The sequence below is a fragment of the Pundamilia nyererei genome, unplaced genomic scaffold (assembly GCF_000239375.1).
Source record: "Pundamilia nyererei isolate P.nyererei 1_Seehausen unplaced genomic scaffold, PunNye1.0 scaffold00089, whole genome shotgun sequence".
NCBI lineage: Eukaryota > Metazoa > Chordata > Actinopteri > Cichliformes > Cichlidae > Pundamilia > Pundamilia nyererei.
Window position 1 is genome coordinate 772,828 of NW_005187490.1, and position 12,839 is coordinate 785,666.

At 40.2% G+C, this 12,839-nt stretch overlaps 1 protein-coding gene across 1 annotated transcript in view; it reads right to left on the reverse strand.

The window, feature by feature from the left end:
- olfml1 (olfactomedin-like 1) overlaps positions 1 to 6,242 on the reverse strand; it is a 7,979-nt gene extending 1,737 nt beyond the window's left edge. The window contains exons 1-6 of the mRNA XM_005739088.1: positions 5,686 to 6,242; positions 3,489 to 3,592; positions 3,164 to 3,354; positions 2,959 to 3,062; positions 1,820 to 2,008; positions 62 to 242 (exon numbers count right to left, since the gene is read on the reverse strand). Coding sequence (XP_005739145.1) covers positions 62 to 242; positions 1,820 to 2,008; positions 2,959 to 3,062; positions 3,164 to 3,354; positions 3,489 to 3,592; positions 5,686 to 5,811 — 895 coding nt within the window. The 5' untranslated portion in view covers positions 5,812 to 6,242. The remainder of the gene's footprint in view (positions 1 to 61; positions 243 to 1,819; positions 2,009 to 2,958; positions 3,063 to 3,163; positions 3,355 to 3,488; positions 3,593 to 5,685) is intronic.
- Between the last annotated feature and the right edge of the window lie 6,597 nt (positions 6,243 to 12,839).

The window sequence follows — 12,839 nt, forward strand, 5'->3', positions numbered from 1 at the left end:
TATATATGACTCAAAACCTTTTTCACAGAACTGTGTATGTGTAGCAGGAGTAGTACTTTACCTATTTCCAGTTTGGTGATGACCAGGTTTCCTCCATACTCAGCATCTGCATGGATGACCCAGAGGCCAAGTTCATCAACAGCCATGTCCAGGTAAGTGTTAGGGTTCAGACTGTAAACAGGCATATGACCAGCTCCTGGAAGAAGCATGCTGTCCACCACTGTGCCATTCAGCAGGTCTACCTTTAGGAATTTAATTGATATGAATGGACATCATTATAGCATAGAGGGCCTTTTGTTTAAGTCACTTTATCTAACCACATAATTAGATTGAGTAACTACTGAAAGTATGTGAACAGTGGTGTGCTATTTTAGTCACTTTATTAGCACAGAGTTGGAGGGTACTGCATGTTGAAACTGGACTAAGATAAAAGTTAACGTTAGCATGCTAACAAGCTTACAAAAGATTAATTTCAGAGTAGCATTTTTGGCTTGTAGTAGCGGATAATGTAGGTATAATTAATAATATCGTGGTTTCGAGGGTGTTAAAAAGTACAATGGTAAAAAGAGCCTCCAGGTTTCAGGCCCCTTTTCTGTGGAACCAGATCTTAGTTTGGATTCAAGAGACAGACAGCTCTCTCTACTTTTAAGATTAAATCTTTCCTTTTTGATAAAGCTTATAGTTAGGCCTAGATCAGGTGACCCTGAATCCTTTCTTAGTTACGCTGGAATAGGTCTAGGCTGCTGGAGGCTTCTCATTATGAACTGAATGTTTCTTCTTCACGCACCTCTTTTCTCTTACCATGTATTTATACACCACTCTGCAATTAATTATTAGTTGTAATTAATCTCTGGCTCCTTTCAACAGCATGTCTTTGTCATTTGCTTCTCACATACCCCACAACTCGTTGCAGTAGATGGTGCTCCTCCCTGAGCCCGGTTCTGCTGGAGGTTTCTTCCTGTTAAAAGGGATTTTTTCCTTCCCACTGTCACCAAACCGCTTGCTCATAGGGGCTCATATGATTGTTGGGGTTTTCTCTGTACTATTGTAGGGTCTTTACCTTACAATATAAAGTGCCTTGAGGTGATTGTTGTTGTGATTTGGTGGTATATAAATAATAATAATATGAACTGAATATTAATGTAGACTCTATTTAATTTTGGTGACTAGTACTTGGCTTGTACAAACCAAAGGCTTTAAAAATCCCAGACAAGCCAAGTACTATCAAAATGTGGTTACTTTATGTACTACTTAAAGAAGGCTTCTGTAAGAAGAAAAAGAAAGAAAACCAGTGCACACATGAGCGACCTTACACAAATTAGCTGTGTTAGCAATGCTCCCATGTCAGCTAGAGTAGGTCAGAATCACTTGCATGGCAATGAGAGGGACACCACATTGCTTACTATTTACTATTAAGAAAGTGATATTAAGTACAACTGAAGCAAATATGACATTCCTCACAGACATGTATTATATTTGTGATTAATGGAATAAAATACTGGAAATTCTTCAAACCCCCCTAAAGTATCCTGACAAAAGTCTTTAGCTCTACTGGAACAAAACTGTTTTCTCTGCTCACTGACCTCAGCTGACACAGAAGTGAAGGAAAGAAAACAAGACCGACTCCTCAGTGACTAAGCTCCCTGTTATGAAGTCTCAAACTGGTAAACTGCAATTGTATCCAGGAACTGTTGCCAAGCGACATGAACAACTTTAATCAACCCCTTTTGTACACAGAGTGCAAATCAACACAAGAATGCCTTGATGTGAAGTACACATGTACAACGTCACATTCATGTTTGCTAAATCACTTACAAACCTTCACTATTTGGTTTGTTGTATCTGCTTTGTGGTAGTAGAGGAATCCATTGTAGACCACATGACCCGATCCTTGCCAGTGGAAAGGCAGCTGCACCACCTTTGCTGGAGATGAAGTCCTCTCTGTGAAGCTTTGCAGGGAAACGTACTCCAGCATGGTGTCGTTACGAATTCCGCTGAGCAGATAAATCTGAAAGATTTCACATTGGGACAAGCTGAGATTTTGCAGCTCAGCTTTATATTCTATTCTTTATGAAAAACTGTATAAAGGCTGTTTTAAAAAGCTTTTAGCATTTTGGTTGGCATCATATTAAGTGTTTAGAGCCAGAAAAACTACCTTTGCACAGAAAAGTTAGTTTATTACCTAAAGCCAGTAGGTGTGGTTAGTAATGTACATGTGTAGGGTGCATGTGTGAACAGCCGCACACACTGTTTTATTCTAACTAACATTTAAATAAAATAATAGAATTTTACTCACTTATAAAGTTTGAAAAGACTTCTTGGACAGTCTGTTAACACACGTGATCATGCAGCTGTAAACATGTTCATTTAAAGCACTAAATGTTGCCACTTTAACACAGCAGTCCATGGGAATTGTTGGAACAAGCCTCAAGTGGCCAATCAATAAACTGCAGGCCTCAGCTTTTAAGTTCAGCTCCAGAATAGTGGGCAGGTGGTTTTATTCTGTTGGCCAATCTTATATAGCTACAATACACCCACCCATTTACATCTGGGTGGAATTATTAATTATTAGGAGCTCCATAGTATATAGCTTACACATTTGCCTAACAAGCCAAAGATTCCTGGTTCAGTCCCAGGAGGAGTGCTCAAAGATGTTAAAATGTTTTGCTGAATGGAGGGAAGCTGCTCAGTTGGTAATAATTGTATGTGGTTTTATCACCTTAAGCCAGCCATTTCCATCACAGGTGGTCATCTGATAACAGCTGATCCAATCACATAGGACAAAATAGTCCAAAAGCATGATTCATTTTGATTATTCAGAGAACAGATCAGTGAGTGTCCATTAACAGAGCGACAGTGAGAGAAAGATAAACAGAAGAGTGCAGCTCAGAAGGAAAGACAGCTTTACCTCTGCTGCAAACAACCAGTTATTTCATCATCTATAAAAAAAGAAGAGACCTTGGCTGATCCTTCCGAGGGGTCCTTGAACCAGGAACCATAGGTGTCTCCTGCCTTCTTCACAATCTTGAGAGACTTGATTTGACTCAGACCCATGCTGCAGTCTGGAAAAAGCACAGAAGCAGGAATGAACATTTTGTTGTTTCTTTCTATTTTCCAAACTTATGTTATGTGGACCTTTAAATATCTCGTCTTATTTAAGCACCATTTTGCACTTTGATCTTGGCTTTCCTTTTCAGCAGGTCGAGTTCTGCCGCTTTTATCTGCTGTTCCAGCAGTGCCTCCTCCATCTCAATTTCAGACTGACTGGGAATTTTGTTTTCCAAATATTCCAGCTCTCTCTCCATCCGGTCTACACGTACAGACATGCCGTCCATCTGGCTCTTCACCTCTGATCTGTACAGCAAAACAGTGCTTATTTCATGTATTTCATTCAGTTTCTCAGAAATTTGTCATTATTTCATTCACTTTTCATTTAAATAGTGTGTACTGAGAGAAACTTTGTAAAGGAGATCTTTCACATATGTTACCTGAGAACACTGAGTGTAGACAGATAACCTCTGATTTCACTGGAAAGGTCAAAGGTTCTTTGGGTGACGCTTGTGGTGCTCTGCTCACACTGATTCAGGCGCTCCTAGTTTCATGAGAAAAGGAGTTAAAATGAGAATATTTCGTTTGAGAACTGATGGAACTAATATCAAATTTTTTCTCTAACAACTAAAAAGGTTCACGTAAATTTTACTTGGTCAGGAACAATACCACAAAGTCTTGCTCCACTCATTCTGTACATTAATAGCACTTGATGCATTGCTTTGTTTTTAAGTTATTGCATTCACAAGAAAAGTTGACCTCTCACTGTTCATGTCACCCACCCACCCGGCCGTCTGCCAGGCAGGGTGACAATACTCCATCGGCCCTTTTACGGCTCAGAGGTAAAAACTGAACTGTAGCCTCCCACTGTGATGGGATCTAGTTTGATGATCACTTGTTCCCTTAATGGAAGGTGTCACTGCGAGGCAATACAAACTTTTTCTTAGCATTCACCTCTATTAAGATGAAACACAGTGGACCACATCATAGTGGTCTGTTTAAGCATGACAGTGACCTCAGCCTCAGGGCATGGAGGCTTACTGAAGGTTTAATGAAAATCAAAATGGTGTGAATTCTCTGCTATTGCCTACACAGTCACCAGATCTCAACCTTGTTTGGAAAACATGGTGTTAGACAGGATTCACCACCACTGCCATCAAAAAACCAAATGAGGAATATCTATAGAAACATTTTATTGTCTTGATCCCAGTTTCATATTCTTGGTTTCACTGCTTTAAGTCATGATCAGGGCATTCCTGTTTATTTTGTTTTGTGTGGAAATAGTTTTTTTTTTGGAAGGGTCTGGGAGTTGGATGGTTTCCTTCACACCTGATCTGCTGCTCTTCATGTAGCGGGCAGTATTTCAGAGCGCCGTGTGCAGCAGATCATCGCCAGATTGTCTTCACCTCTTCGGTGCCCACCAGCCGTCAGCTGAACTCAACTCAAACGGTCCGTGATCTCCAGCCTTCTTTCCTGGAAATTTCCAAACGCTTTTCGGAACCAGAAAATCGCGCCCTCCTAACCGCTACCACCCGCCCACTCTCTGCCAAACTCCCCAGTGCCCTGGATTGTAGTATGGACTCTTCCTTCCTGGTTATGGAAATATCACAGCAAAAGTAAGGCTGAAGACTTTGACTGCCTGCTTTGGGATTCATTCACTACCACTCGCTTACACTCTCTCTCTCCTCCACAGATTGCACAGTTCACCCCGTTTTTTGTCAGAGCAAGTTTTGTGTTTGTTGGATTTCTGGATTCCTAGTTTGGTTTTTCTTTGCTAATAAACTGGAAACTTTATCGTGACATCATTTTGTGTTTGAGTTCAGTTTTTGCTTTATAGTTATTCCAGAGATGAGTTTCAGTTTTGCAGCCCTGCCTTTTGGATCATGTCTTGATTTCTATTAGTAGTTTTCAGTTGCCCTTAATGTTGCCTGTGTCTAGCCTCTGTGTTTATGTCTTGGTTCTCCTGTGCTCACTTGTCTGACATTTTGTTAAGTGTTAGTGTTCATGTCTGGGGCTTACATCATATGTTGATTTAGTTGTGTTTCTGTTCCCCTCCCTACTTTTTTCTTTCTTTCTTCTTCTCTTTCTTTTACTTGTACAGGGTATTCTCTCCCTCTCGCTCTATGACAGCTGGGGCTGGCTCCAGCTGTTCTGTAATCCCACGCTGCATAAACAGTAAGAATGATGGAACTGGCATAATTTGTATCTTGACAGCCTCCAGCCAAACACTCTTTAACTGCACAAGTTCACTGATCAGTCTTTTCTCTATTTGCTCCAGTTCTGCAAAACTTCTGGATTTTGATAACAGACTAAGCTAGTACCTGAAAGTCCTTCAAAATGTAGTAAACCCACCATAATGAGACATGTTGTATTTCAATAGATTGAAAAAACATACTGACTGATATTTTTTGTTACCTCATTTAGATTTCCACAACTCTAGATGATCAGATTATGCAGTAAAGAGGAAATTTTCTGAACTGAACTGCAGCATTCAGCAAAATGTCAAAGCAAAGTGAGTAACACTACAAACAGCAGTTAATAAGTGGGGGCTGAGTCTATGCTCTTTGTGTCTCTGACCTCGTGCCAGATGCACATACATGTAGTTGACGTGAAACAGAAGAACCAACATCAGCTTACCTCCATCTGAGCCAGTCTCCTCTCCAGGTACTGGATTATAAAGGCATCCTGAGACGAGCTTTGGCTCTGGACTGAGCCCACGATCAGACACAAAGATACGAGAAAGAGGGGAAGCATGCCCGACATGACTAAAACTCAATAAGTCTGGCCAGAGTAGTCAGCCCAAGTTTCACTGCCTCTGCAGCTGCAGGGAAACTTTAGTCTTTTTGTTTCTGAAAAACTTGTCAGTATTAATGAGACCACTTCCTGTATTTCCGGAGCACTCCTGAAGCACAGAGCTCAGTAAAAGTTCTCCAAAGTGAGAGCATACAACAGTTTTGCTGTGTTAAAAGCAATCCCAGATTCTGTAAGTGACTGAATTCTTCTTCTTCTGCTTTATTCAGGAAAAGTTGTTGCTCCAGAACGTTCTGCCTTGTTTCTCTAATAAGTTGTTGCTACACTGGGTTTTGGATCCAAGTGAACCTCACCCACGGTCCCTCCCAGTCTCTCTCTCTTCTAGTTGCTCCGTCTACCTCTCTCGCCCACCCTTCTACACTCTGTTTTTTGTGCATTTAAGGTATGAGAGAACCATCCAACAGAGGAGGGGGAGAAAGAGAGACAGTGAGCGCTAGAAATAACCCCGACAGTTTATACCCCATTGGTCAATCCAACATTTTTTCCATTGTAATACTCTCCAGATGGCCCACTGACACGTCCTCAGTTCTCCCACAGAGCAAACCATGACCCAATAAAGTTACCAGTTGGATATATTAACCAAATCAGTGCTCTATAACCTGTCTGTAAATATTTCTGAAGTATGAGGACAACCGCCATTTATACTAAACTCATTCATAAACACACAGATTGTATTTTACAGGCAGGATTTACAGGCTTTATTTGAATATACTGATACAAAACAATAATTACAAAGTTGTCTTTTAATTTCCATCTACTTATTGTTGTCAGGGGGGCTGGAGATAATGCCAGCTACCATAAGAGGAGAGGCAGGTACAGCGCGGACAGCTCGCCAGTCTAACACATAGAGACAAACGACCATTCACACCTATGGAAAAATTCGATTTACCAATTAACTGCATGTCTCTGAACTGTGGGAGGAAGTCGGAGTACCTGGAGAGGACCAACACAAACATGGGGAGAACATCCCCCAACAACTCCACACAGAAAGTACCCGGCCAGTTGCTGGAATCAAACTCAGGATCTTCTTGCTGCTAGGAAACAACCGGGGTTTTAACATCGGTAACATTTTTAGCTCTCAAACAAAGATATGTGAAAATATGTCAAAATAACAAATGTGTTTTGTGTTACAGGGATATCTTGTGGTGATAAAACACGAGCCAACTAGCACCATCACCTCCAGTCTCATAGAACTGCTTTGTTTTAGCATAGCTTGAACCCCTGACCCTGTGCCATGCTTGGTTGCACACTGCACATGACATACCTTTTACAATCTGCCAACGATTGGAGATCTGGTCGCCACAGGGGTCCAGAATTACAAGGCTTATCCATTGTCATGCAAAGGCAGCCACTGAGGGGCCACATTCCTGTGTACTCCTCATACTTTGCCCAGCCTCCAATAAAAGGGGAGGTTTGCTGCAGGAATGGGATCGGGTGTACAATCTTTGTCAAATCAAATATGCAAATCATAAATAAATCCAACCAGATGTAGGCAGATGATACTGTGACCCTTTAAAGATGCAGCTGAAAGATGAAGAAGGAGAAAAAGATACAGCTGTCACATAGGCCATCCACCCATCCATCTATCCTCTTAACTGCTTGTCCATTTTATAGTCACAGGGAAGCTGGAATGTGTCACAGGTGCCACTGAGCAAAAAGGAAAGGTGCACCCCACACAGGCTGTTAGTCTATCATCAGGCACCATGTAGGTCATGCTTTGGATCATTTCTAGGCTGTAGCAGTCTTTTGGTGATGATAAATATAAAGACAAGCTCCTTGCCCACATTCTGAAGAAATGAAGGAAAGTTAGGTTAAAAACAAAACTTTGAACTCTTTCACGCATTACAACTTAAAAAAAAAAATCAGATTCTGTACAGAAAATAGAAGTAGCCACTGTTACATCACATTTTAGCATCATGGCCATCTTATCCTCATGACCGTATTAGGACGAGAAGGCGGAGTGTTAAGTTATCAGCCAATAAGCTTTGTTACCAAGATGCTTTTATAGATGGAACACACAGATCGCTGCCAATTAGTAACAAAAAATAAAATACTTGAGTAACTGAAATCACCAAAAGCGAGGGCTATGCAGGTAGATGGATGTACAACAGGGGTCACCGGTTGCCAGATAACTCCATGAAAAATGCTTTAAAACTCATTTGCACCACAAACACGTTTGAGATTAGCAAATGTGAGGCACACAGTTAGTGGCTACAGGTGCCTGTGTTGAGATCTACCTAAACAGGTGAGTTATTTAAAAATAAAATAAAAAATCACTCCAGTACAGATGGATACAAAGGATGGAAATTAGCTATAGGCTAATTAGCTGTAAGTTGGGAGTTTTGGGGATTAACTCACTTTTGTAGCCAGCCTCACTTCTGTATTGGCTTCAATTTTCTTTACCCTCAATTGTTAAAATTACGCTATAATTATATATCATTAACATTTCCTGATGCTGCTCTGGAAAACTTTAAATCAATGCCACTTATCATGCAGACATATTAATGATAAGCTTTTAAGACATCTTCCTTTAAGATATCTTACTGTGGTTCCAAGTTTAAACTATTTCAGCTGCGAGGTTTCTGCCCTTGCTCCCATCCCTGTTGATCCATGTAATATTCTGACTGATTTAGGTCCAAATGTTATCGCTGCCAGATAATTCTTGCTTAGCTGCTGTTTTTCCACAAGTCTCCATTGGCTGCCTTTCAGAGGCACGTGAAACTGTTTTCTTGGCTTTTGTGATGACAGACAACATCTGGCTATCAGCTTTCTCAAACACCCGATCTGGGCTGCATGGAACGCAGAGCTCTGGTTAGAGTATCAACTACATGCGAGCAATAAAAGATGATAGAGGAGAGCTTTCTAACACGTTAAGACAGAAACATTTTTTTTCTACCCAACCTATTTGTGAAAAGACACCAACACTATATCATGCTGTCATCATTACAGGTTTTAACCATGAGATGGCGCCACATCATAAAAAGAATACACACAATACTACAGCACAGTACAACCCGACAGTAGGCACTGGCCCTTAACACCACACCCCCATGTCAACCACCCACTCCCCCCACCACTTCACCTGTGGTCTATAATAACAGCCTGCTGCTAAATCCTCTGTGTGGTGCAGTGGTAATAATGAGGCTCCTACTCATGACCGCTACTGCATTGCTGTGGTTACCACGGTTTTTGGGGGCTTGCATGCTGTAAAAAATAAAACATTGCCCATTAGTGACTCCAAATCATGGTTTATTGTTGCATGTCTATAGGTCACAAGCACTTTAACAGCTTTTTCTTTCTTGGATGGTTCCATCTGGAATATCTTAAGAGGCATACTCTTCGTTATCTCATAAGACAGAAATTATGATCAAAATATAAAAAAATTACACATAATCAACTCAATCTCATATTGTAAGAGCTTTTTGCTATTTATTCCTTCCTAATTATTATTATTATTTTTTACTCTTAACGCCGCATGAACGATTTGACAAATTACCTATCATATATCGTTCACTGTTTCATCACTAGTAATTTATTTCAGCAAAGACAAACACTGTCATTCACTTTATTGGAGTGTAACACAGTGAAGCGCTTAATTATTTGAAAGGATTATGTAATGCTTTCGATTTCTTCTTGCCCTTTGTATGTACCTCTACTGATATATTCTTTTATTCTTGTTCTATCATTTTTCTATTTTTTATTTCTGTACAGCACTAAAGTGCTTTAGAAATAAAGTGAAAGTGAAATAATTATTCAGGACCTCTTTCACCTAATATTACCCCTGCTGAACCCACATTACAGGCAGATATGAAGATTCTTTTATTACATTTTTAAATCATAATCAGCTTTTTTGACTTTTTTTGTACACATATATGATACTGGGCTCCAGCTGTTTCTTAGCTCTCATTGTCACATAACAATGCATAAAAAAACTGACAACATGACACAGACAATAACAACAGGCATAGCATATTTAGTTCAATGCTGGAATTTAATCTTTTTTTAAATTAGGTATGTGAGGTGAAGTAAGGTAATGGTTCTTGCCCTGTTCAAGTGGATCTCATTTCTCTTAACCACGACTTTATAATCTTCTGGTTGTGCACGACACATTCGTGTGGGCCCACACAGCCCAACCACACATAAACACACAATGCGATGTAACCTCATGAAAGATTCATTACAATTTGCGCAGGAGTCCTATAAAATATCCATAGAGTCACAGCAAGACATCTGAGTTTGCATTCAGGGCTGCCAGAAGTAATCCCTAGAGCTTTGTGTGTGTGTGTGTGTGTGTGTGTGTGTGTGTGTGTGTGTGTGTGTGTGTGTGTGTGTGTGTGTGTGTGTGTGTGTGCATGTTTCTCTGTATGAGTCTGTATTTATGTAAGAAAGGAGCATGTTTGCAGTATGTTTGCTCATTTATACTGTATGGGTTTATACTTTTCTATGCATGTGTGCATATGAGCTATGCATTCATTTACATCGTCTGACTTTAACAGTGTCTTTAAATACATGTAAGCACCATACCAAAAGCTGGGTATGTTTGTGTGCATGCACATATGCAACAAATATGTGTATTCCGCCATGTATGTTACTTCTAGTGTGCACTAGTGTGTGTTCTTGAATGTGTGTGTATGTGTGTCTGAGTGATTGATTGAGTGATGCCAGCTTCCCACCACCCTCTGTCTCTTGACCTTTCCTACCAGTCTTTGTGTTTAGCAGATGATGAGATTTTAATGCCAGCCAGTGCAGACAGGTTCCATCAGGATACAGCTTACACTGAGCAGTACGGGAGGCAGACAGCGGGAAAGAAATGTCCATCATGTCATTGGTAGTCTTTAAAATTGAGTTTTCATTGACATTTCGACATTCTCATTTCTAAAGTAAACATCCAGTAGATTTTTCTTTTAGTTAAAAAAGAAGCTAATTTAATTTCTGCAAAGTTCATTGTGAATGTACAATAGTCTTTTTTCAAGATTTCAATTGAGTCATGTAAATGAATGGACAATTATAAAACAATAGACTGAGCAAATGCAAACAGATGATGGTTCAAGTCTGAGCTTGCGTATCTAAAATACAAAATGCTACTTCGATGAGGAAAACAGATCAACGATCATCATTACATACTTTTAAAACAGAATCATAGGAATTAAGAAGGGCGGTGACAAAAACTCCCTCTTAATCAAGATATGTGTGTTTGCCTGGAAAACAACACTACAAATACCCTCGTGGGCCGTACCTAATCAAGATGAGTGCTGAACTTTTTAATTCTTCTTTAAACCTTTAAGTAACAGTAACAGTGATTTGAACGTTTTTGAAAAAATGTACACAAACTGTGTATAAAGGTACCTATCCAATTCTTTCATATTTTTTGTCATTATTCATTGATGTACTGCTACCATTATAAAAAGTCCATCTCATGTCTGCATGCACTGATTTGCAGCAATGTGATTCACAGCTTGCAAGTGGTTTTTCTGTGTCCTGCCTCCTACCTCTTGCGACACTGTATGGAGGCGCTGTCTAATTTAAGAACAGTGTTTTGATAATATTTTGATATTTTAATGTGTTGTGTGTTATGTAGAAAATGGTTTTAACCTGACCTGTTTTTCACAACACAGAGTATATGTATGAAATCAGCTCTAAGTGGAAATCAGAGGCCGCTGTGGTTCAGGTGGCAGAGCAGGTCGTCTACCTATCAAAAGGTCAGTGGATTGCACCCTGACTCCTCCGGTCTGCATGCTGAAATATCCTTAGGCGAGGTAGTGCACCCTTAGTTGCCCTTGATGCATCATGTGAAGTGTGAGTATGAGTGTGAACGAGAATTATATTAGTGCAAAATAAATACCAGTCCATTTATTTCACCAATGATGAACGAGCTGTAATCTGGCCTCCCAATTTTCTCTTAAATGAGAGATTTCTATTTAAATTGGATTTTTCACTAAAACAACAAATTAATAAATAAATATAACAGTAAAATAAATAAAATCGGAGGAGAGGACGCAAATACTAATAGGCCAGGATGAAGGGTTCTGCCAGCATGCTTGAGATACAAAGAGCAGTTTAATTAACCCCTTAATGTCAAGTGTATCATGTTCCCACATAGCAAAATTGGTAAGGCCCGGATCTGGCCCACACAATGTGCTTACACATGGCCCACATACCGCAAAGAATGATGGCCCTTTGGTGGCCCAGATCTGGTTTGCCAGAGGTGGCCCACACATGGGCCAGCACAAGGCCAGTTGCAGACACACTGCTGGCCCTGTGCCAGCAGTGTGTTCAGCTCTGGCCCCAGATGTCAGCCTAATGTGTACCATAACCCTGGAGAACCCATGGGGTCAGAGCCGACCCCATTGGTTTACTAGGGAAACCATGGGGTCAAATTTGACCCCATGGTTTCTCCAGGGTTAATCAAGCCATGTAACATGATAGTGCAAAAGTAACATGACGAAACTCTGTTCAGACACTGAATGTGCTCTATACAACATGCCACATTCACACACTTTCTCTAAACTGAGTGCTTCTTAACTACAGCCACACACATTCTCACCCTTGACATGCAGACTGGAGGAGCCAGGGATCGAACCACTAACCTTCTGATCAGTAGGTGAAAATATATTTAATGATGTAAAATATATATATTTTACATCATCTGGTGTTCTCAGGATCTATGAGACTCACCTGACTTTCATCAGACTGAATCAGTGTCAAAAACGCAGACAATGTCAAGGTAGCAGACACAGTTTGTACTCAGTTGTAAGATCTGACGAGATCAAGCATGAGAAAGTTGTACAGAATGAGCAACAGAATGAGAGCAACACAGTATTGAGGAGAGTGTGTATTGATTGCATTTCCATTTAAAGGGGTGGCAGACAATAACTGGGTTGTAAAGTGGAAGATGAAAACTAATAAGCCTGCTGTTTAAACTACAAGAGTAGAACTATAGATGGACGACATAGAAAGGATATTCCTTCTAATATATCAGA